The sequence below is a fragment of the Ovis aries genome, chromosome 1 (genome assembly GCF_016772045.2).
Source record: "Ovis aries strain OAR_USU_Benz2616 breed Rambouillet chromosome 1, ARS-UI_Ramb_v3.0, whole genome shotgun sequence".
In the NCBI taxonomy this organism is placed as follows: Eukaryota; Metazoa; Chordata; class Mammalia; order Artiodactyla; family Bovidae; genus Ovis; species Ovis aries.
Window position 1 is genome coordinate 165,738,692 of NC_056054.1, and position 23,961 is coordinate 165,762,652.

The 23,961-nt window shown below is 38.3% G+C and overlaps 1 protein-coding gene across 1 annotated transcript in view; it reads left to right on the forward strand.

Moving 5' to 3' along the window:
- LOC101110195 (transmembrane protein 45A-like) overlaps positions 1-20,022 on the forward strand; it is a 71,845-nt gene extending 51,823 nt beyond the window's left edge. The window contains exons 5-6 of the mRNA XM_004002882.6: positions 4,847-4,992; positions 17,164-20,022. Of these exons, the coding sequence (XP_004002931.1) occupies positions 4,847-4,992; positions 17,164-17,257 (240 nt within the window). The 3' untranslated portion in view covers positions 17,258-20,022. The remainder of the gene's footprint in view (positions 1-4,846; positions 4,993-17,163) is intronic.
- The last annotated feature ends 3,939 nt before the right edge of the window (positions 20,023-23,961 follow it).

Below are 23,961 nucleotides of genomic sequence, written 5' to 3' on the forward strand. Positions count from 1 at the left end.
GAAAAGGTCAGTTTGCATTCCAGTCCCAAAGAAAGGCAATGCCAAAGAATGCTCAAACTGCCACACAGTTACACGCATCTCACACACTAGCAAAGTAATGTTCAAAATTCTCCGGGCCAGGCTTCAATAGTGCATGAACTGTGAACTTCTAGATGTTCAAGCTGGTTTTAGAAAAGGCAGAAGAACCAGAGATCAAGTTGCCAACAACAATTGGATCATTGAAAAAGCAAGAGAGTTCCAGAAAAACATCTACTTCTGCTTTCTTGACTGTGCCAAAACCTTTGACTGTGTTTGTTGTGTGGACCACAACAAACTGTGGAAAATTTTTAAAGAGTTGGGGATACCAGACCACCTGACCTGCCTCCTGAGAAATGTATATGCAGGTCAAGAAGCAACAGTTAGAACTGGACATAGAACAACAGACTGGTTCCAAATAGAGAAAGGGGTACATCAAGGCTGTATGTTATCATCCTACTTATTTAACTTATATGCAGAATACATCATGTGAAATGCTGGGCTAGAGGAAGTACAAGCTTGAATCAAGATTGCTGGGAGAAACATCAATAACCTCAGATATGCAGATAACATGACCCTTATGGCAGAAAGCAAAGAAGAACTAAAGAGCCTCTTGATGAAAGTGAAAGAGGAGAGTGAAAAATCTGGCTTAAAGCTCAACATTCAGAAAACTAAGATCATGGCATCTGGTCCCATCATTTCACAGCAAATAGATGGGGAAACATTGGAAACAGTGAGAGACTATTTTGGGGGGCTCTAAAATCACTGCAGATGGTGACTGCCGACATGAAATTAAAGTCCTTGCTCTGTGGAAGTAAGGCTATGACTAACCTAGACAGCTATTAAAAAGCAGAGACATTACTTTACCAACAAAAGTCCATCTAGTCAAAGCTGTGGTTTTTCCAATAGTCATGTATGGATGTAAGAGTTGGACTATAAAGAAAGTTGAGTGCCGAAGAATTGATGCTTTTGAACTGTGGTGTTGAAGAAGACTCTTGAGAGTCCCTTGGACGGCAAGGAGATCCAACCAGTCAATCCTAAAGGAATAAGTCCTGAAAATTTATTGGAAAGACTAATGCTGAAGCTGAAACTTGAATACTTTGGCCTCCTGATGCGAAGAACCAACTTACTGGAAAAAACCTGATGCTGGGAAAGATTGAAGGCGAGAGGAAAAGGGGACGACAGAGGATGAGATGGTAAATGGCATCACCAACACAATGGACATGAGTTTGAGTGGGCTGTAAGAGTTGGTGATGTATAAGGAAGCCTGGAGTACTATAGTCCATGGGGTCACAAAGAATCTGACAGTACTGAGCAACTGAACTGAACTGAAGCAATATTTAGGCTTCCCTGGTAGCTCAGCTTGTAAAGAATCCACCAGCAATGCAGGAGACCCTGGTTCAATTCCTAGGTCAGGAAGATTCCCTGGAGAATGGATAGGCTATCCACTTCCATATTTTTGGACTTCCCTGGTGACTCAGGAGCTGGCCTTTTTGTCTATTTGGAGACAAAGGGGCAGGCTCATGCCTTACTTAGTTTTCTTATCTGTAAAATAGAGACAAGAAAAGGAGTCTGGCCCCTGGGATGTAGAGAAGGGCAGGAAGGAGTTATTATAGACTATCTAGCTTATTTCAGCTCTGATATTTTAGAAAAATTTATGAATGTGACATTGATTAATAAATAAAGTGCATAGCACCAGTGTAAAATGAAGGCCTCTGGACTGCTCCACTTGGTCAGGCAGCTACCAACCTGAATGATGAATCAATGGAGAACACATGTTTCTATTCATGCTTTGGAACACAGGTCTGGTGTGGCCAGATATTTCTATTTTTAGAAATAAGCTGAGATGTACTTTTGTGCGAAGTTCCCTAATTTTAGAAGTGTTGTAAACTAATTCAAACTATTTTAAAAATATGCAGGGCAGGCAAAGTATGTCTGTGATATAGATGTGGCTCAGGATCCGCTAGTCTATAATCTGTGTTTTAAGGGAGAAATAGTACCATGTCTTCATGGGACCAACTACTGTCTTAGCACTGATTGTTCAAACTGTATCATACTGCTGAGATGACTCACACAGACCCTTGTATCCAAGTCACTGTCCTTCACCCTGCCCCATACAATATGTTTTCTTTTGGACTTCCCTGGTGACGCAGTGGATAAGAATTCGCCTACCAGTGCAGGGACCACTGGTTCGATCTCTGGTCCGGGAACATTCCACATGACATGGAGAAGCTAAGCCTGTGCTCCACAATGACTGAAGCCTGTGCAACCTAGAGCCTGTGCTCCCCAACTGGAGAAACCACAGCAATGAGAAGAAGCCCACACACCAAAACAAAGAGTAGCAGCTGCTTGCTGCAACTAGAGAAAGCCCGTGCACAGCAACGAAGACCCAGCAAAGCCAAACATAGATAGATAAATAAAAAAGCTGTTACCTTTTGTGTCTAGCTTCTTTCTCTAACATAATGTTTTCATTATGTTATATTCATTCATGTTGTATTATGTATTAATATGTCGTTATTTCTTATGGTTGAATAATATTGTTATATGGAGCAACCACATTTTGCTTATTCATCATCAGTTGATGGACATTTGGATTTTTTTCAGCTTTTGGCCCTTGTGTAAATGCTGTCATGTAATTTTGTGTAGGAATTTTTTTTGAATACCTCTTTTCAATTATGTGGGGTATATATAGTACCTAGAATAAAATTGCCAGGTCATGTGATAATTCTATATTTAACTTTTTGAGAAACTGTCAAAGTGTTTTTCACATGGCTAAACCATTCTACATTCTCACCAGCAATGCATAAGGATTCCACTTTTGCCATATCCTTACCTATACTTGTTACTTATTATTACTACCACCCTAGGGGATACTAATATCTCATAGTGAAGTGGTATCTCATAGTGGTTTTGGTTTGTACTTCTCTAATAACTTGATGATATTCATCATTTTTTTGAGCTTATCAACCATTTGTATGCCTCTTGGGAAATGAGTCTTCTTGCCCTTTGCCCATTAAATTGTTTTTGGCTTTTTGTTGAGATTTAGGACTTCTTTATATATTCTAGATATCAATTCCTTATTAGAGACATGATTTGCAAGGATTTTCTCCTATGCAGAGGATTTTCTTTTTATTTTCTTGATACTGTCCTTTGATGTACAAAAATTCTTTATTTTAATGTGTCTTGGTGTCATGTATAAGAAATCATCACTAAAATCCAGGACATGAAATTTTTCCTTATGTTTTCTTCCAGAAGGTATGATTTTAGTTCTCATATTTAGGTTTTTGATTCATTTTGAGTTAATTTTTATATATGGTATAAAATAAGGATAAATAATATATATATTTTTTGCATGTATAGATTCATTTGTCCCAGCACCAGTTGTTGAAGAGACTTAAACTTCCCCATTGAATGGCCTTGGCACTCTTGTCAAAAACCAATTTATTACAGGTTTATGGTCTTATTTCTGGACTCACAATTCTATTTCATTGATCTGTATGTCTACCATTATGTTAGTACCACAATGTTTTGATTATTATAGTTTTTGTCGTAAGTTTTGAAATCACTAAGTGTAAGACTTACAACTTTTCTTTACTTTTTCAAGGCTGTTTGGGCTATTCAGGGTCCCTTGCAATACCACATAAATTTTACAATCAGATTTCCATTTCTGCAAAAAAAAAGACCATTGGGATTTTGATAGGGATCATAGTGCATCTGTGGAGTGCTTTGGGTGCTATTGCCATCTTAACAATATTAAATGCTCCAGTTCATGAACATGCGGTATACTTTCATTTATTTAGATCTTTGATCTCTTTTGACAATGTTTTGTAGTTTGCAAGGTACACTACTTGAACCTCCTTGATTAAATTTATTCCTAAATATTTTATTCTTTTCAGTGCTTTTATAAGTGGAGTTGTTCCCCTAATTTATTTGAATTGTCCATTACATGTTTTGAGTGTTGATTTTGTATCCTGCAAGTTTGCTAAATTCATTTATTAGCTCTAATAGGCTTTTTGTGGATTCTTTAGAATTTTCTGTACATAAGATCATTTTATTTGTGAACATAGATAGTTTTACTTCTTCCTTTGCAGTGTGGATGCCCTTTATCTATTTTTCTTGACTAGTTGCTCTGGCTAGAACTTCTAGTACAGTGTTGAACAGAAATGGTAAAATCAAACACTCTGTCTTGCTCCTGATCTTGGGAGACAAACTCTAAGTATAAATATAATGTTACCAGTGGGCTTTGTTTATTTCAAAAACTTAAAAAAAAAAACCAACTGTGATTTTGAAATAACAGAGTGAAACTGAGCATCTTAGAATCCTACCAAATTCTCTGAAAGTCTACCAATCTACAGAGATGACTCAGTTCAGTTCAGTTCAGTTGCTCAGTCGTGTCCGACTCTTTGCGACCCCATGAATTGCAGCATGCCAGGCCTCCCTGTCCATCATCAACTCCCGGAGTTCACTCAGACTCACGTCCATCAAGTCAGTGATGCCATCCAGCCATCTCATCCTCTGTCGTCCCCTTCTTCTCCTGCCCCCAATCCCTCCCAGCATCAGAGTCTTTTCCAGTGAGTCAACTCTTCGCATGAGGTGGCCAAAGTAGTCATATTTTGAGAATTGATCTGTAAATATCCTAAACATTTTTGCAAAAATATGATTTAGTAGATATTGTCTTTCTTAGTAAAACAGATAGTTTCTCATCTGTAGCATCTCAGATAATGGGAGTTATCTGTCACCATTAATCTTGAAAGAAAGCATTTTGAACTGCACCATCTTCGGGAATATGGCTGGTAATGCTTTAATGTTCACTCTTTCTTTTAAATTACAGATTGGGTTTGTCCTTTATCCCCTCAACGGAGGCCCTCCTTGGGATTTAGCGGATCATAACAACATTACGTTTCTCACCATGTGCTTTTGCTGGCATTATGCAACAGCCATTATCATCACTGGAGCAATTTATGCCTTTGTCACCTGGTAAGTTAGTGATTTTTGTTCATAGAAATTCTGGTGGTTTTTTTTTTTTTTTTGGTATATGGTCATCAAACTCGACAGTCTGAATTTTAAGTTCAAAGAGGTATTTTATTCCTTGCTGCTGCTGCTGCTAAGTAGCTTTAGTCATGTCCGACTCTGCGCGACCCCATAGATGGGAGCCCACCAGGCTCCCCCGTCCCTGGGATTCTCCAGGCAAGAACACTGGAGTGGGCTGCCATTGCCTTCTCCAACGCATGAAAGTGAAAAGTGAAAGTGAAGTCGCTCAGTCGTGTCCGACTCTTCGCGACCCCACGGACTGCAGCCCACCAGGCTCCTCTGTCCATGGGATTTTCCAGGCAAGAGTACTGGAGTGGGTTTCCATTGCCTTCTCCAATTTTATTCCTTAGCACTCCGCAAACAGGGTAATATAGCAGAAGATTATTTATAAACAGAAACATTTCCAATTAAAAGAATAAATGCTGGTTTAAGATTGGAATAGCTAGAGTGTCTCTGCTGTACTCTGAACCTATGCATCACCCTTCAATATGTTCTTCTGTGCCTTCACGTCTCTGCATATTCTGTTTTCTTTCCCGAATGGTCATCAACATACCTGCAGTGAGCCCCCTCCATTTGCTCATGTGTACATCAGTTATGACACTTCCCAAACGTGGTGGCATTTTTGACCAACATGTATGCCTCTCATTAACTTTGAGTATCTAATTAATTTGATATTTGCTATAATATTTGTAACAGTAAGATTAAGTTGAATGCTTCATGTTTTTACAAGGACTTTGATACAGTGTTTCATGATGGGTGAGGAGCAATGTAACAGATTGCTAAGAACCCATGTTTCCAGCTCTGCTTCTTGTCAGCTAAAAGACTTTGGGGAAATTATTTAACTACATTAAATATCAGTTTTGTTGTCTGCAAAATGGGGATAATGATGGTACCTAAATGAGATCATATCATTAAACTGCCCTTAATATAATAAGAGCTCAACAGAAATTCTTCTTACCCTTGCTCTTTTTTTCCCCGCTTTGGTTCCTATGATAGATTTCTTTTTCAACTGAAGTACAGTTGACATGGGCTTCCCTGGTGGTTCAGTGGTAAAGAATTAGCCTGCTAATGCAAGAGATGGGGGTTCGGTTCCTGGGTTGGGAACATCCCCTGGAGAAGGAAATGGCAACCCACTCCAGTATTCTTGCTTGGGAAATCCCATGGAGAGAGGAGCCTGGTGGGCTATAGCCTAAGGGGCTGCAAAGAGTCAGACACAACCTAGAGACTAAACAACAGCCACCACAATTGACATACAATATTATACTAGTTTCATTTTGTACAACATAATGATTCAACTTTTGTATACATTGCAAAATGACCACCACAATCAGTCTATTAATAGTTACACCATCTGTCACCATATTAATGTTACAAAATTTTTTTCTTGTGATGAGAACTTTCAAGACTTACTTTTTTAACCAACTTTCACATCTGCAATACAATAGTTTTGATTATAGTCACTGTGTTATATACAAAATCCCCATGACTTATTTTATTCTGTTTTTTACAATTTTAATTTTATATTATAGTACAGTTGATTAAGTGTTGTGCTAATTAAAGTATACAGAATAGTGATTCAGTTATACATTTACATGTATCTAATTTTATATTGTAGTACAGTTGATTAACAGGGTTGTGCTAATTAAAGTGTACAGAATAGTGATTCAGTTATATATATAACTCAAATTCTTTTTCCACTTAGTTTATTACAGAATATTTAGCAGAGTTCCCTATGCTATACAGTCAGTCCTCTTTGGTTATCCATTTTAGAGGCAGCAGTGTGTACATATCAATTCCAAACTCTCTAAATATCCCTCCCCCCACTATTCTCCCCTGTAACTATAAGTTCCTTCTCTAAGTCTGTGAGTCTATTTCTGTTTCATAAATAAGATATAATATTTCTTTCTCTGTCTGACTTACTTTACTAAATATGACAATCTCTGGGTCTACCCATGTTGCTGCAAATAGCGGTATTCTTTTTAGTGGCTGAGTAATATTCCATTGTGTAAATATGTACCACACATTCTTTATCCATTTTCTACTGATGGACATTTAAGTTGCTTCCATATCTTGTCTACTGTCAAGAATGCTTCAGTGAACACTGGGGTGCATGTATCCTTTTGGATCACATTTTTCTCTCGTTGTATGCCCAGGAGTGGGATTGCAGGATCATATGGTAACTCTATTTTTAGCTTCTTAAGGAATCTCCATACTGTTCTCCATAGTGGCTGCAATTTACATTCTCATCAACAGTGTAGGAGGGTGTTCTCTCAACACCCTCTCAAGCATTTGTTGTTTGTGGATTTTTTGATGATTAGCCATTCTGACTGGTGTGAGGTGATATGATCATCTCAATAGATGTAGAAAAAGCTTTAGACAAAATTCAACACCCATTTATGATAAAAACTCCAGAAAGTGGGCATAGAGGGACCATACCTCAACATAATAAACCCCATATATGACAAACTATAACTAACAATCGTATTTATTGGTGAGAAGCTAAATGCCTTTCCTCTAAGATCAGGAACAAGACAAAGAGGACCACTCTCACCACTTCTATTTGACTTAGTTTTGGAAGTCCTAGCTACAGCAATCAGAGAAGAGAAAGAAATACATGAAATTCAAATGAGAAAGAAGTTAAATTCATGTCACTGTTTGCAAATGACATGATACTATACATGTAGAAAATGTTTTAGAAAATCCTAAAAATACCAAAAGAAAACTACTAGAGCTCATTATGAATTTGGTAAATTTGCAGGTTACAGAATTAATACATAGAAGTCTGTTCTTATCTATAGTTAAGTCTCTTGGTCAGTCGTGTCCGACTCTTTGCGACCCCATGGACTGTAGCCCACCAGGCTCCTCCGTCCATGGGATTCTCCAGGCAAGAATACTGGAGTGGGTTGCCATTTCCTTCTCCAGGGGATCCCGACCCAGGGATCGAACCCAGGTCTCCCGCATTGCAGGCAGATGCTTTAACCTCTGAGCCACTGTCTGTATACTAACAATAAAAGATCAGAAAGAAAATTCAAGAAACAATCCCATTTACCAAGAATAACAACTTGGTAATAACAAGAATAACAACCCCACTACAAGAATAAAATATCCTGGAATAAACCTACCTAAGGAGACCAAAGACCTGTATTCCCAAAACTATAAGACTTACTTATTTTAAAACTGAAATTTTGTACCTTTTGATCCCCTTCACCCATTTTTGCCTACCTACCCCAACTCTGGCAACCATGAATCTGTTCCTTGTTTTGTTTGTTCCTTTCTGTTTTAGATCTCACAGATAAGCAAAATCATTTGGTATTTGTCTTTCTCTATCTGTCTTATTGTGTTTAGCCTAATACCTCAAGGTCCATTTCATTCTTTTTTATGGTTGAGTGATATTCTATTATATACATATAAGTATAAAATATTTATCTTGTATAAACACATATATAAAACATCTCCTCTATCCATTCATCAGTTGATAGATATTTGTTCCCATATCTTGGTTTGTGTGTGTGTGTTCAGTTGTGTCTGACTCTGTGCGACCCTGTGAACTATAACCCGCTGGCTTCTCTGTCCATGGGATTCTCCAGGTAAAAATACTGGAATGGGTTGCCATTTCCTTCTTCAGGGGATGTTCCTGACCAGGGATCAAACTCACCTCTCCTACATCTTCTGCCCTGCAGGCAGATTCTTTACCCCTGAGCCATTGGGGAAACCCAAATATTTTGGTTATTATATTATAAATACAGTACAGTGAACCTAGAGGTGCCTTTTTGAATTAGTGTTTTCATTTTCTTCAGATAAATATCCAGAACTGGATTTGCTGGATTGTATGGTACTTCTGTTTTTAATTTTTTGAGGACACTTTATGCTGTTTTCCATAGTGGCTATACCAATTTACATTTCCACCAAATAGTACATCAGGGTTCTCTTTTGTCTATATTCTGGCCAATACTTGTTATATCTTGTCCTTTTGATAACAGCTGTTCTGGAGGTGTGCCTTTTAGTTGTCTGTAGGTCTTCTTTGGAAAAACGTCTATTCAGATTCTCTGTCTATTTTTAAATTGAATTTTCGTTGTTGTTGTTATTGGGTTGTTTGCTTTCTTTATGTGTTTTGGATATAACCTTTATCAGATATCATTTAGGAATATCTTCTTCCATTCAGTGTTTCCTTGTTATTTTGTTGATGGTTTCCTTCATTGTGCAGAAGCTTTCTATTTGATGTAGTTCCATTTGTTTGGTTTTTCTTTTGTTGCCTATTCCTTTGGAGTCAGATCCAGAAAATATCAACAAGAGCAATATCAAGGAACTTACCACTTATATTTTTCTCTAGGATTTTTATGGTTTTAGTCCTGCGTTAAAGACTTTAATCCACTTTGAGTTAGTTTTTATGTATGGTATAAGATAGTGTCCCAGTTTCATTATTTTGCATGTGGCTGTACAATTTTCCCAGCACAACAAAAAAACTGGCCTTTTCTCATTTTATATTCTTGCCTCCTTTATCATAAATTAATTGACCATTTATTTATGAGTTTAGTTCTTTATTTTGTGTCATTGATCTATGGGTTTGTTTTTATGCCAATATCATACTGTTTTGGTTTTATAGCTTTGTTGTATAGTCTGAAATTAGAAAGTATGATTCCTCCCCAGCTTTGTTCTTCTTTTTTTAAGAACAACAACTTCTTTTTGACTATTCAGGATCTTTTGTGATTCCATACAAGCTTTGGGATTGTTTGTTCTATTTCTGTGAAAAATGCCATTCATCATTTGACAGAGATTGTATTGAATCTGTAGATCAATTTGGGTAATGTAGACATTTTAATGATATTAATTTTTCCAGTCCATAAGCATGGAATATCATTCCATTTATTTGTGTCTTCTTCAATTATTTTTATCAATGTTTTATAGTTTTTAGCATATAGGTCTTTCATTTCCTTGGTTAAATTTGTTCATAGGTATTTTATTCTTTTTGATGCCATTGTAAATGGGACTGTTTTCTTAATATCTCTTTCTAATAGTTCCTTGTTACTGTATAAAATGTAACAGGTTTGCATATTGATTTTGTACCATGCAGCTTTACTAAATTTATTTATTAATTCTAATGGTTTTCTTGGTGGAGCCTTTAGGATTTTCTGTATTGAGTATCATGTCATCTGCAAATAGTAACAGTTTTACTGCTTCCTTTGCAATTTGGATGCCTTTTTTTCTTGCCTAAATGCTATGGCCAGAACTTAAACTTTATTTTGACTAAAAGTAGTGAGAGTGAACCTTATTGTCTTGGTCCTGATTTTAAGGAATAAAATTTCATGACTTCATCACCGAGTATGCTGTTACCTATGAGCATGTTGTATATGGTCTTTATTATGTTAGGATACATCTTTTTATATCCGCTTGTTGAAAGTTTTTATCATAAATGATGTTGAATTTAGTCAAATGTTTTTATACATCTATTGAGATAATCATATGATTTTAATCCTTCTTTTTGTTAGTGTGATATATTACATTGATTAATTTGTGGATGTTGAACTATTTTTACATCCCTGGAATAAATCCCACTTGATCAGGGTATTTGATCCTTTTAATATAGCTTTAATTCTGTTTACTTATATTGTTGAAAGTTTTGCACCTATTTCTATCAGTGATATTGACCTGTAATTTTCTTTTTTGTATGTGATATCTTTGTCTGATTTTAGTGTGAGGGTAATGTTGGTTTCTCCTTTTTTATTTCTGATTTTATTTGAGCCTTCTCTCTTTTATTCCATCCCTGGTGGCTCAGATGGTAAAGAATCTGCCTGCAATGTGGGAGACCTGGGTTTGATCCCTGGGTAGGGAAAATCCCCTGGAGAAGGAAATGGCACCCCATTTCAGTATTTTTGTCTGGAGAATCCCATGATCACAGCAGCCTGGCAGGCTACATGGGCTCACAAAGAATCAGACATGACTAAATGACTAACATTTCATTTTCATTTTCTTTTTTCCTTAGTGAGTCTAGCTAAAGGTTTGTCAATTTTGTTTAAATTTTTTCAAATAACCAGCTGTTTGTTTCACTGATCTCTTCTATTGTCTCTTCACTTTCTATTTCATTTATTTCTACTCTGATCTTTACTATTTCCTTCTTTATAGTAATTTTGGGCTTTTTTTTTTTTTTGCTCTTCTTTTTCTAGTTCCCTTTGGTGTAAAAGTGAGGTTGTTTATTTGAAATTTTTCTTATTTCTTGAGGTAGGACTATTGCTATAAACTTCCATCTTACAACTGCTTTTGTTGCACTGCATAGATTTTGGTATGTTGTATTTCCATTTTCCACGTGTCTCCAGGTGGTTTTTAATTTCTCCTCTGATATAACACTGGTGCTAGCAAGTTAGAATGAGAGTACAAAAATGCTGGCACTAGCAAAATAGAGAGGGAAGAAAGCAAAAATTGTACCTGCCAGTGCTGCCTTTCCTGGGAGAGAATCCTAACAGATTTCTTCCTTGCTGGCAGATGCTTTAAGATTAGCAAATGAGTCCCATTCACATATGGTCTGGAGTCTTCCAACTGTGATTTTTGTGCTGTATGGCCAGGTGGGTGAGTCTGCATGCAAGCCCATTAAGAGTGGAATCTCCATTCCTTATAGCCCTTTGGTTCTTCTGGACATCAGCCCTGTTGGTCTTCAAAGCCAGATGTTTTAGGGGCTCATCTCATCAATGCAAGTCCCAAGGGCTCAGGTGCCTGATATAGGGCACAAATTCTTGCTCCTCAGGAAGAAGCTCTGTATCTGTGAGATCTCATTGACTGTGGGTCTCCACCCTGGAGGTGGGGTTTTTGGTGGGACCATGTCTCTGCCCCTTTTATCCATCTCACTGTAGACCTTTTGTCCTTTATTGTAGAGGAGCTGTTTGGCTAGTTTTCAGGTCTTTTTCTATTTCCATAGGGAATTGTTCCTTATGTAGCTGTAGATTTGCTGTGTCCATGAGAGGAGGTGAATGCAGGACCTTCCTAGGCTGCTATTGAACCACCTCCCCCACCCACTCTTGTTCTTTTTTTTATTCTTCTTGTTCTTGTTCTCCTTCTTCTTCTGTATCAAAAATTGTATAAGAGATAGACCCTATGGGGAGAGAGAGACAGTTTAAATATAGTATGATAAGTGGAAATAATGTAAGAATAAAGCACTATTGGAACACACAGGAGGCCTCCTCACAATTGAGAATTAAGCTACAGCTTGAAGGATGATTAGGAACAGAATGGAATGAGCATGGTTCCTTATTTCCATTAGCATGGTAGCCAATGCCAAACCACAGTTGGCTTGGCTGATTCCAACTATTAATCATGCAGGCTCTAATCCTTCAGACCTTAGCACTGATTGAAGTGTTCTATATCTGCAGTCTCCATCATATGGCCATGATCTATGTGTGATAATTGCATACTTGACGTGTGCCTTGTTATTGTTGTTGCTATTTAGTTGCCAAATCATATCTGACTCTTTTGCGACCCCATGTCCTGTAGCTCGGCAGGGCTCCTCTGTCCATGGGACTTCCCAGGCAAGAATACTGAAGTGGTTTGACATTTCCTTCTCCAGAGGATCTTCCCAACCCAGTGCTACATTAATTTTAATTAATTTTAGCTTTCATATATACATAGTGACCATCATTTTGGATAGTGCATGTCTAGCATGTTCTCTAGATCCCTAAATTCAGTAGTTGATTCGAGGCCCAGTTGGGTCTCAGCCTCTGCCCAAACTAGCTTTCTAGTCCTCTCTCTAGATGTTTCTGCAGCTACCTCTACTGCTCTGTGCTTCTTTGGGCTTTACTGCTAAAGAGCTTTGGAGCTGTGTCTCTGGGTGAAGAAGCCTTTTCCTTGTCTAGCTCCCAGATGTCTCTCGTAGGCTTTGATTTGTAGTTACCTCCTTGTAGAGGTCTAAGTGCTATGCCTGATTGAAATTCTACCTGCTTATTGAATGATTTCTATTAGTCCTATTCAGTTCCCCCAAAGCATGTGTATGCACTGGTGGTTAAGGTTCACTCTGCCACTGAGTGAAACCTGACTTCTTCCTCTGTTATTTTAGGCTTACTTCTGGGCCTCATCTCCTTAGGGTTTGGGCAGCCTCCAAGAATAAAGCCGGCCTTCAAGAAGCCTCTCTATTCCATGTCAGTTCTGGAGCCAAAAGAAGCCCTAATGAGCCTCTTACCCACGTATAGTTTTCTACTACTACTAATACTAAGTCCCTTCAGTTGTGTCCGACTCTGTGCGACCCCAGAGACGGCAGCCCACCAGGCTCCCCCGTCCCTGGGATTCTCCAGGCAAGAACACTGGAGTGGGTTGCCATTTCCTTCTCCAGTTTTCCTTTAAAATTGGAGGAAGTTACAGTTCAGTACACACAGGCGAAGTCGTATCCGACTCTTTGTGACCCCATGGACTGTAGCCAACCAGGCTCCTCTGTCCATGGAATTCTCTAGGCAAGAATACTGGGGTAGGTTGCCATTGCCTTCTCCAGTATAGTTTTCTAGAAACCAGAAACTCCATGTTTACTTTTGCAACTGACTCTCCTTCCCTGGCACCCTGGACTTCTTGACAACATGTTGTCTCTACCCGGCATATCCAATCAAATGCTCATCTCTTCTATGAAAACTTAAGTGATTGTTCTAGTCTTTGCTTATCTCCTTGCATGAATTTACAGTACTTTAGTCTTGATCACACATTTTAACAGTTGTGATCTATCTTGTGATATTTACTATTAGCTCATGTTAGGCTTATCTGCTAACTAGATTGTGCTACCTAGAGGAAAAGATCTTTTTCATATCTCTCACTGATCTTGGCATACTCTAAATAAACATTTTCTGTTTTAACAGCTCTGCTTCAGAACTACTCAAACAGGATTCAGTTGTTTGGGAATCATGTTTTATATGCTTTTAAGTTTTACTCTCATACTGCTTGTGAAATATAAGGCCAAGGGCTTATATTCTTATATATTTTAATATAATATTAAGCAGTAGATTAAACAATATCACAAAGATTGAATATTGACTTTTAGTGCGGTTATATGTAGGATAATTCAATTCAATCCTGTAGTCATGAAGAGCTTTGAAAATCTGTACATCTGGGTTTGACTGTGAAGTGGATTGTAACTCAGTCACAAGTGATAGGTTTTAAGTACATTCTATCTGATTTTATTTGACAAAGCACAAAGATCACCATGGAAACAAAACTGTGTTATGGAACTGCTGCCCCTCAAATCTCTGAAAAATGAAGCTGTGCTTTCCAGCTTTCCTGAATAATGGTTTAAAGATTGCCTCATCTAGTCCCATGCCTGTTGTTCTCATGAGAGCTCATAGGAAAGACCCATCTGTTGGGAAATCTTATTGTGTGTTTTACTGTATTTCCCGTATAAACTTACATAAACGTCACTGTGATAGAGAAGTATTTCAAAAGCCCCTCTGGATGGACAGAGAAATATTACCCATTTTCAGGTTGGTTTTTCAAGCAAATGATTCTTGTGAGCCATTTTGAAGAATAAAATAGAAATGACCAAATTCATGGTAGATGGTAGTTTGCCTTTTGATCTCCACTTCAACTCTGAAAGTATACCCAGAGTCTCAGCTCTGCTCTTGTATTAAGAGCAGAAGAGAACATGTGGGAGCAAAAGCCCAGACACACCCTGAACTTAGTTTCCTGAACTTGCACCATTCCAGGAGCTAGCAATTATTTGTACTTCCTCTTTATTATTCCATCCCTCAATCTCTCCCCAGTAGCCATTTCTGTGTGTGCCAATACCAAGGGCTTCAGGGTGTGGACAGAACCTGAATATGCCTCAGCTTGATGGCGTCTAACAACAGCAGATATAACTCAGAGAGGAGGAATCCGGAACAGGAGTAGTCACTGTGTTAACACTGTTAACCGTGTAAACAATTTCTACAGCAAATTCCCTACAGACAAATGCGTTCCATTCTGAGAGCATGTTCATAAGTTCAATTTGCTTGTAAGTGCAACAGTTAGCCTAGGACCCTACTAACACAATTGTATGTATATATATATATATATATATCTGTATATCATACTGTGCTGTAATAGGTTTATAATACTTTTCCCACACGTAATAGTGAAAGTGAAGTCGCTCAGTCGTGTCCGACTCTTTGCGACCCGTGGACTATAGCCCACCAAGCTCCTCTGTCCATGGGATTCTCCAGGCAAGAGTACTGGAGTGGGTTGCCATTTCCTTCTCCAGGGGATCTTCCCGACCCAGGGATCAAACCCAGGTTTTCCACACTGCAAGTAATATGTACATAAAAAACAAACACAAAAATAAAGAAGTATTTTTAACCTCACAATACAGGACCTTGAAAAGTACAGTACTATAGTACAACAGCTGGCATATAGGGGCTGGCATGCATATTTATATATTTGAAAGTGTGCAAATTGAAGTTTCACATGTAGGCAACGCACTACAAGAAATAGCTAGTTCTTTGTTTCACTTCCGAAGAGTCATCAAGAATGAATCTAAGGAATATACTAACTAATTAATCCCTTTCATTTAGCACCTACTCAGGTTGTGCAATGTGGAGATAACCATGTGGGTTTAAAAAATGAAATGATACACTGTCCCAGTTTTAACCTTAATTAAAACTATTAGCTTTTCATGAAAACAATGCCTTGAAGAGTTGAGAACGTTGGGAACCAGGTCGATGGTCAACTAATTATCAAGGCAAACAATTTTGAATAGTTTTCCTTGGCTTCTGATAAGTCAGTAGATGTTACTGATACCATTCAGTTGTTGTGTGTTGGAGAAATTAATGTTGAATTGGAAGTGACTGAAGAATTACCTCTGGGTAGATGAGTGATATGAACTCCTGTAGGATTGCTCCACAGTCCACTGAATCATCACGTACACAGTGAACCACTATTATGAATCAGTAAACAATTATTCTATGAACCATAGAATAATTATTATGATTATTCTAGACTCTGACAAGAGTTAGAGCAGTAAATAACATGAAGCTTCTGCTCTTAGGAAGTTCATACTCTAGTGAGATCCAGAGCACAAGTAAAACCCTGGTGTATTGAGAGGGGTGGGCCAGACCTTCTTTGGGAGAAAAAGAAAAGAAGTGTAAAGTTACAGATAGGCTGGTGATGTTTTTCATAAAACAATAATGATTTTGGATTTGGTTTATCCGTTTGTTTGCATATCCTTATGTACCTCTGGAAGTTAACAATCCATAGGGTCGCTCAGAGTTTGGCACTACTGAGCAACTTCACTTTCACTTTTCACTTTCATGCATTGGAGAAGGAAATGGCAACCCACTCCAGTATTCTTGTCTGGAGAATCCCAGGGATGGGGGAGCCTAGTGGGCTGCCGTCTATGGGGTCGCGCAGAGTTGGACACGACTGAAGCGACTTAGCAGCAGCAGCAGCAGCAGCAGCAGCAGCAGCAGCAGCAGCAGCAGCAGCAGCACAGCACCATTTCTTCACAAATAATCCTGCACAGGAAAAGCTTTACGTAGTTCTGATTATATCAGAAAAGTTGAGAGCCTGCTGAGTTTCTGCTACCAAGAAACTTGGCATCTTCCAATGCCGAAATTTCCCCCTAGCATCTACAGATTCTCTTAATCTATGAAAACAGTTACAAGAATAGAGGTTACTTCTTTCAGCTTTTTAGTGCATCAGGGACCATCACATGTAACAGAACAGCCTGGGGCCAGCATAGAAGCAGCTCTCTGAAGACACAGTAAGGGCTGCAGTACAGCCCAGACTTGACATGGGGCTCAACCTGGGGAAGGAGATGGCTTCATGGGATTCCTTCTCAGGACAGGGCTCCTTTTTGTAATACTCAGCTGAGCTCAGTTTCTTCAGGGCCTACTACAGTCCAGAGATTCTTTTGTTTGTCTTAGAAATAATTAAAGTTATGAATTTTGAATATGATGCAAACAATCATGTTACATAGTAGAGGTTTATTGTGTCTGTTTGCTTATTGACTGCTTTAATCCACAAAATGTTTGCAGGTAAATCCAAAGCCAAATAAAAGTGATTTTCTTTTGGGGCGTGCCTCTTCCATTTGCACAGATAAGTCGGAGTTTGTTGTACTATAGATACAGATAGTTTGTGGTTTTAATTTTAAATGGAATACTGTAAGATGACTTTCATTCTCCTCAGGTTGGTTAAATCTCGATTTACGAGGTTCTGCCCTTCAGAAGCTGAACTGCTGAAAAATGCTGAACGAGAACAAGATTCAGAAGAAGAGATGTGACTTTGATGGGCATCCAGTCTTTCTAGATGAAGTTTTTCTTTTTCTATTTAGTTACAGTTTTGCCTGTTTATCTTTTGTTTGGAGAACAACTGATTGAGAATGATTCTTGGTGTCATGATATTGGGGGCTTGAGGTGGCTCTCCCTAGGTTAGTTAAAGCATGATGCTCACATTCTGAAAAATATTTGTTTTGTTTGCCTAATAGATATATATGCTCAAAGTTCCTGGGCTTACTATCACTTGTAACTCATAGATGGGATTTCACTTGTTTACCATCTTGCTATAGTGGGAAATAAACAAATTCATGGATCTTGGTTCAAACACCACAGATATTTTTGTTATTCAGCTGCACCCCACCTTTATATCATGAAGACAGAACCTGTGTGACACTGAAATTCCTTTTCATGAGATATCTCTTTCTGTAGCACCTGCATTCTCTCCTGGGAAGAGCAAGCTGGAAGTCATCCTGTGGTGCATTCTCTCAAAGAAGATAAAAGGGATGATCCATGGTTACAGGGCACATGGCAAAAAAGCCATGAAAATCTAGGAAAGGAGAGTTTGAATATTATCCATAGAGGAAAAAATCATCACATGGCTTAGGATGGCCACCATGCCATCTCCTCTGCTAAAATAATTGAGGGCTTAAAACAAAAGCTTTTTATGGAATACATGGGTAAACAGTCAGAGCCCTTTTTCACTGGTGGACTAAGTAACTCCCACAGGAGAGTCTGAAATTCTTTCTCATTCTGGCTTTACCATCACTAGCCTCTAGGGTTTAAACAGTTACCATGTCTTCTCTCTGAAGGTAGGGAATTCAGTTGAATGGATCAATTTCTGGCTGTCACATTTCATGAATCTAGAATCTCTGAGACAAAATTGAAGCTAATTTAGTACAGATTAGACAGAAAGGTCAGTCTCTGCTGTGCCAGAAAAGATAAGGAGCACTGCATGAGTCCATGAATGGTTGACCCGAATATGAAGGAAAAGAGGCAGTCTAGCAGGTAGAGGAGCCTGGGGGGCTATAGTCCATGGGGTTGCAAAAGAGCTGGACACAATTTAGTGATTAAACAATAACCAGAAAAAAAAAGTGGGTAGCTGGAGGTGGCATGTGTGCAATTTAAACCAGAAGCTCCCTGGTGTTCCAGAAGCACTGACTAATCCAGAAAGCTGCCCCAGTCTGGTATTTTCACATGACAGTGAGGAGGGATGTGAGTGGATTCTTTAGGCCAAAAAACTGGACACATTTCTTTTTTTATGTAATGGTTGAAAAGAGCTGATGAGGGTGCCTAAAGGTTTATCTTGAACACTGCAGTAGACCTTACTACTGGCATATGAAATGCCCACATGCTGTGGTCCCCAGGTGATCATGGCATTCTGCCCTATATGTATCCTATATCTTAGGGCAAGTTTCTATGATTTTTGGCAATTTGTATTTCAAACAAGTTAGCTGTCAACTGCAGTTATGTCAAAATGGCATTGCTGGTACCTAGGCCTGAGTAGGAACTCTATGATAATTAGCATGAATGAGATTGAGGCTGGAGTTTTGAAAGCTGTAAGTGTAAATATACTAGCAGTCTTTACAAGATAGCAGACATGTCTATTCCTGCAGTTTCTGCACAGAGAGAACACAAGTGAGATGCAATCCAGTGAGTTCTCAGAGGAGAAACTTCCTGTTCAGGTCTAAGTCCATAGTTTGGGCTGCCTCTAGTCCATGAAATGAGCAATAAACTAAATATAATTAATATAATTTTATGGAACCTTCACCAAAGAAGGAGTAAAGGAAGAGCATCCTCCCTTACTTTTGTTTGTATTTTATCTCAACTCTTCCAAAAACCAGTCTCAAGTCCTGAGCTTTTATCAAGCCTCTTCAGAGTTCACCCATGCTTAACATGTCATAACCAAGGGAAAGAGATTCTTTAAATAACTCAGCACAATATCCACATGGCTATGGATATGGTAATACCTCCTCAGCTATTTCTGTGGTCTCCAATACCTCCTCAGTAAATTCTGTGATCTCTTACCACTGTTGCTTAGGGAACTGCAGCCTCGCATGGCACCAACTGCCAGTTCACTTGTTAAAGTGGGAGATCAGGTTACGACCATCATGGTGTCCTCATCATGTCACTACAGGGCTCACTACTCAAGGTTGTAGTGATTGTATCTTGGATATGGATTAAGAAGGTGATGCACGAGTCACTGAGGACTACAGGAGCAGTGAAAATAAAAGCTGAGAAACGACAAGGTATCCCAAATGCAAGGAATTAATAGATCACAAAGCATGAAATAAACATTTGTATACATGGAGAATAGATCCAGAAATTCTATATTCTATCTAATCTGAATTCCAGATGGAGAAGGTTGAAAGAATAGAGGACATGCATAAAATAATAGACAAGAATTTTCCCTAAATAAGTAGCAATAAAAGGAGATGTTGTTTGGAGAGGTGCTTCAAGAGCTGTGCAGAGAATACAGTGTTTGGGTTTCTGATTCATACAAGTAAAAATGAAAAATATAAGCCATTCTTATAAATTTAAGTTCAATATATGAATAGTATTATTCTATTTTTAAGTCTGGCAAATTTAAGCATTCAATTTTAAGGAAACTTTAGTGTTTGGGGCACAATTTTAAACTTAGATGATAAGATTGCCCTTTAGATTTCCTCACTGTGTTTATGAATTAAATATTTTTTCAGATTCTTGTGTACTTCAATTAATCAACAGATCTTCTCAAGCTGTTATTAAAAGTTTAATTTATTAAACTTTTAAATGTGGTATTATTTAAACTTTCTTAAATATTCCAATACTGTATAAATAGTGAGATTGCAGCTGAAACTCACAAGCATAAATTTGTTGGTCAGTTGCACACTTATAAACTGAACTTACAAGACTAATCTGCGTAGATAAAATTATTTGTAGGATATAAATACTTAAAATGCTATACATGTACAATTCTTTAGAAGGCAAAAATATCAACATTTGTTGATTCTGATGCTCTTAAATGTTTCTGTACTTAGCTGGAATCTTCTCATGTTAAAATAAACTTACTGGTAAGGAGATGATTTGTTTAAAACAGACAATGCCAGGGAACATCTAGTCTACTTGTTGAGATTTTGGGCCCAGATACTGACAGGACAGGATTCTTGACAGTGACCCTAAAAGCACTTTATGAATGAATGACAGTTAGGAATGAATCCTGTTGTTTACAATCACTGTATCAAACCTTCCACATAGGCTGTCTCCCAGTCTTGCACAGCATATGGAAGGAGGCTTCCCCTGCTGGAGTCATACTTAAAATTATCTGTCTTTTCTGCCTACTCATGAAAATCTGCAACCCCTGCCCAGGCTGCCATGTCACTTGGTGGGATTTCATTATTCTTTAGCTCTTAAGATATTAATTGTGTTTCCTTCTAAGTAGAAATTTCTGAACTTGATAGAATCTTCCACTCCCCCTCACCCCCCTGACCATTTCCTGTATGATGAGACTACTCATTTTCTGCAGATATTAAGATGATATTCTAATGAATTCTAGGTCACTCTCTTTTAACAATGATTCAGCAGCTCTGAGCCTGGATGTCAGTATTTCTTAGCCTTTAATCCTTTAAAGCCAGGACAATACCTCTCTGTTCAGTGCTTGCATGAATTGTGGGAGGAATTGATATGACTAAAGCAAAACGTTAAAATGGAGGCAAAAAAGTGCCTCCTGTCTGGTTCCTCTCATGAACCTGAGCTCTTCTGCCTGTTTTCAACTGTCCAAAAGGGAGAATTAAATATTTTTAGTAACAAGCCATGTGGAGGAGCCCAATATAAGTCCCACTTATAATTCGTGTCTGAAGCCAAAATTAAGGTGATGAAACACAGAAAAAACTCAGCCAAGTAATCAAAGGGCTAAACAATTTAGGTTGAAACAATTCTCTCTTGTGCTCAGAAACTGACTTCGGTTCCCTTGGCCTCTCAGATCAATTCTAAATTGGCTAACATTACACCTGAATAAAATAAAATTACTTTGAATGTACTTCAATATGTAGTTATACTCTCATATTGTCCAACACAACCCTTGTTCCAGAAATGTGACTAGTTCCCTGTTTCTTAAAATTTGTTTCTTTTAAAACATGTGTATTTCTGTGTCTGTATCATACTAATTGCCTTTTTTTCCCTCCTCCTCTTTGCAGCTTAACTTCAGGAGGTTCTTTAAGGCCCAGTTCAAAGCTCTTCTTTTCTGCTGCTTCCTACCACCCTTTGCTGTTTATAAATTCCTACAATATGGAGCCCAGAGCAGTACAGGATCATAGGCTGTTCAATCCCCTAATTACCTCTGCAATGTGCTATCTTGTTGTTAAATTGTAATTCCCTAAAGGCAGTCACACTTTTTTCGTCTCTGCTGTAGCACCTAAGGAATCCTCAACCTGCAGCATTGAAAGGTGAGCTAGAGGAGCAGGAACGAGAGAGAAGAATCAAAGGAAAATATACTTTAAAGAAAACAGGGCCCCAAAGGTTGTCTATGGGTGAAGATTCTGAGGCCAGATTTAGTGATTTGTCTAAGATTGTGCTGTCAATTAGTGGCCAAGCCCATGATGGGATTTAAATCTCCTGACCCCGGGAGAGAGGGCTCTGTCCACTGAAGAGGCTTCATGACTGCACAGTGAATGGCTCAGTTCCTTTTTCAAGGGACGTGCTTCATTCATAAGACCCATTGTCACCCAGCCCTGCTTTCCACACAAATGTCCATTCAGGGGAAGAGACTTTGGTTTCTGTTCTAATATGTCTGGTGATTTGATTCTGGTCAGAATTATGTTAGTTTGGGCTGCTGTAATAGAAGACCATAAACTGGGTAACTTAAACAACACGTGTTTGTTTCTGATGATTCTGGAGTCTGGGAAGTCCAAGATCATGGTGCCAGCATATCTGGTGTCTGGTAAAGGCCCACTTTCTGGTGAGAGAGACAGGTCCTCTCTCTCAAGTCTCTCTCTTATAAGGGTGTTAATCCCATCACAGGGGCGCCACCCTGATGACCTCATTTTCTCCCAACAGCCTCAGGGCCAAATACCGTCACACTGGGATTAGAGTTTCAACACATGAATTTTGAAGGTACACAAACATTCAGTCCATAGCAAAAATCCAGGAGAGGAATCACCAATATGGGGATGACCAGGACACTCTATTCTTCCCAGCTGATAGCCTTCCCTACTCCTCACTCCTTGGAGAAATGTATCTACAGTTACTTCATATCTGATGTGTCCCCATTATGGATGAATGGTGAGTACTTAGCAGAAGAAAAAAATAGCAATGATGCTACCCTTTAGGGGTAAAGCATGGAAACACAACTCATAAACCAAAATATCATGTTTCACACCTGAAAAGAGGGCTTCACTTATCAAAGTAACATGTCAAACCACAAGCATTGTTAGGAGAAGAGTTTGGGTTATTTAAGAATATCCTATAAACATGTATAATATCATATAAGAAAGGAATCGCTAGTCTAGGTTCGATGCAGGATACAGGATGCTTGGGGCTGGTGCACTGGGATGACCCAGAGAGATGGTATGGGGAGGGAGGTGGGAGGGGGCTTCAGGATTGGGAATACGTGTACACCCGTGGTGGATTCATGTTGATGTATGGCAAAACCAATACAGTATTGTAAAAGTAAAATAAAGTAAAAAATATAAAATAAAATAAAAATAAAATTTATATCAGTAGGGTTCATGGATATATACTTTATTAATTCAATGATAACATTATATCTTTTGCTCAAACTATTGCAGCTTTGGCCATTAGGAACTCCTTTAGTTTGGGTCCTGTGTTCTTTCAGCAATATTCTCCCATTTCTTTCTTTAAAAAAAATTAAAAAATAAAAATATCTTAGATTTTAATTTATCAGTACCCTAAACACATTGTGATGGGTTGAGTTTTATCTCAAGTTCATATGTTGAAGTCCTAACCTCCAACACCTCAGACTGTGAACTTATTTGGAAATACAGTTGTTGTAGATGTAATTAGCTTAGTTAAGATGAGGTCATACTGGAGTAGGGTGACCCCCAATCCCAATAGACTGATGGCCACATAAAAAGGAATTTGGATGAAGATACACATAGGGAGAATATCATGTGGACAGGAAGGGACAGACCAGGGTGCCAATGATGCCAGCAAACCACCAGAATCAAGGAGAAAGAGTTGGAACAGATTCTTTCCCAGCACCTTTAGAGGGAAGGAGCATGACCCTACCAATAATTTGATCTTGGACTTCTAAGCTACCTGAACTGTGAGACAATAAATTTCTGTTAAGCCACTCTATTTGTGTTACTTTGTTATAGCAGCCAAAGAAAACTAATACATTCACTACTCTAACATCAGTTTTAAATTTAATGTTTTAGACTTCAAAATAAGATACGCATTTGAGCTGGGAAATGGCATGTAAAGTTATATGGCAATTCCAGACGTGAAAATATGATCCCTCCTATGTTTTGTTAACAGCCATAAAATATGTTGTCCTTATTGGAAAAACTGCTGACAAGTGGCTTGGTTATACATTTATGCTTTTTTTATGGCCTTACTCAGGTTGGCAATTTTCCTTAACTGGATTTTTTGTTCAACATTTCTCAGGTAGGTAGAGTTTACACTTGGAGAGTAAATCATTTATCAGCAAGTAACTTCTGCATTATTATCTTTGGTATTCTCAAACTTTTTATATGCCTGTTCTCTAACTAGATCA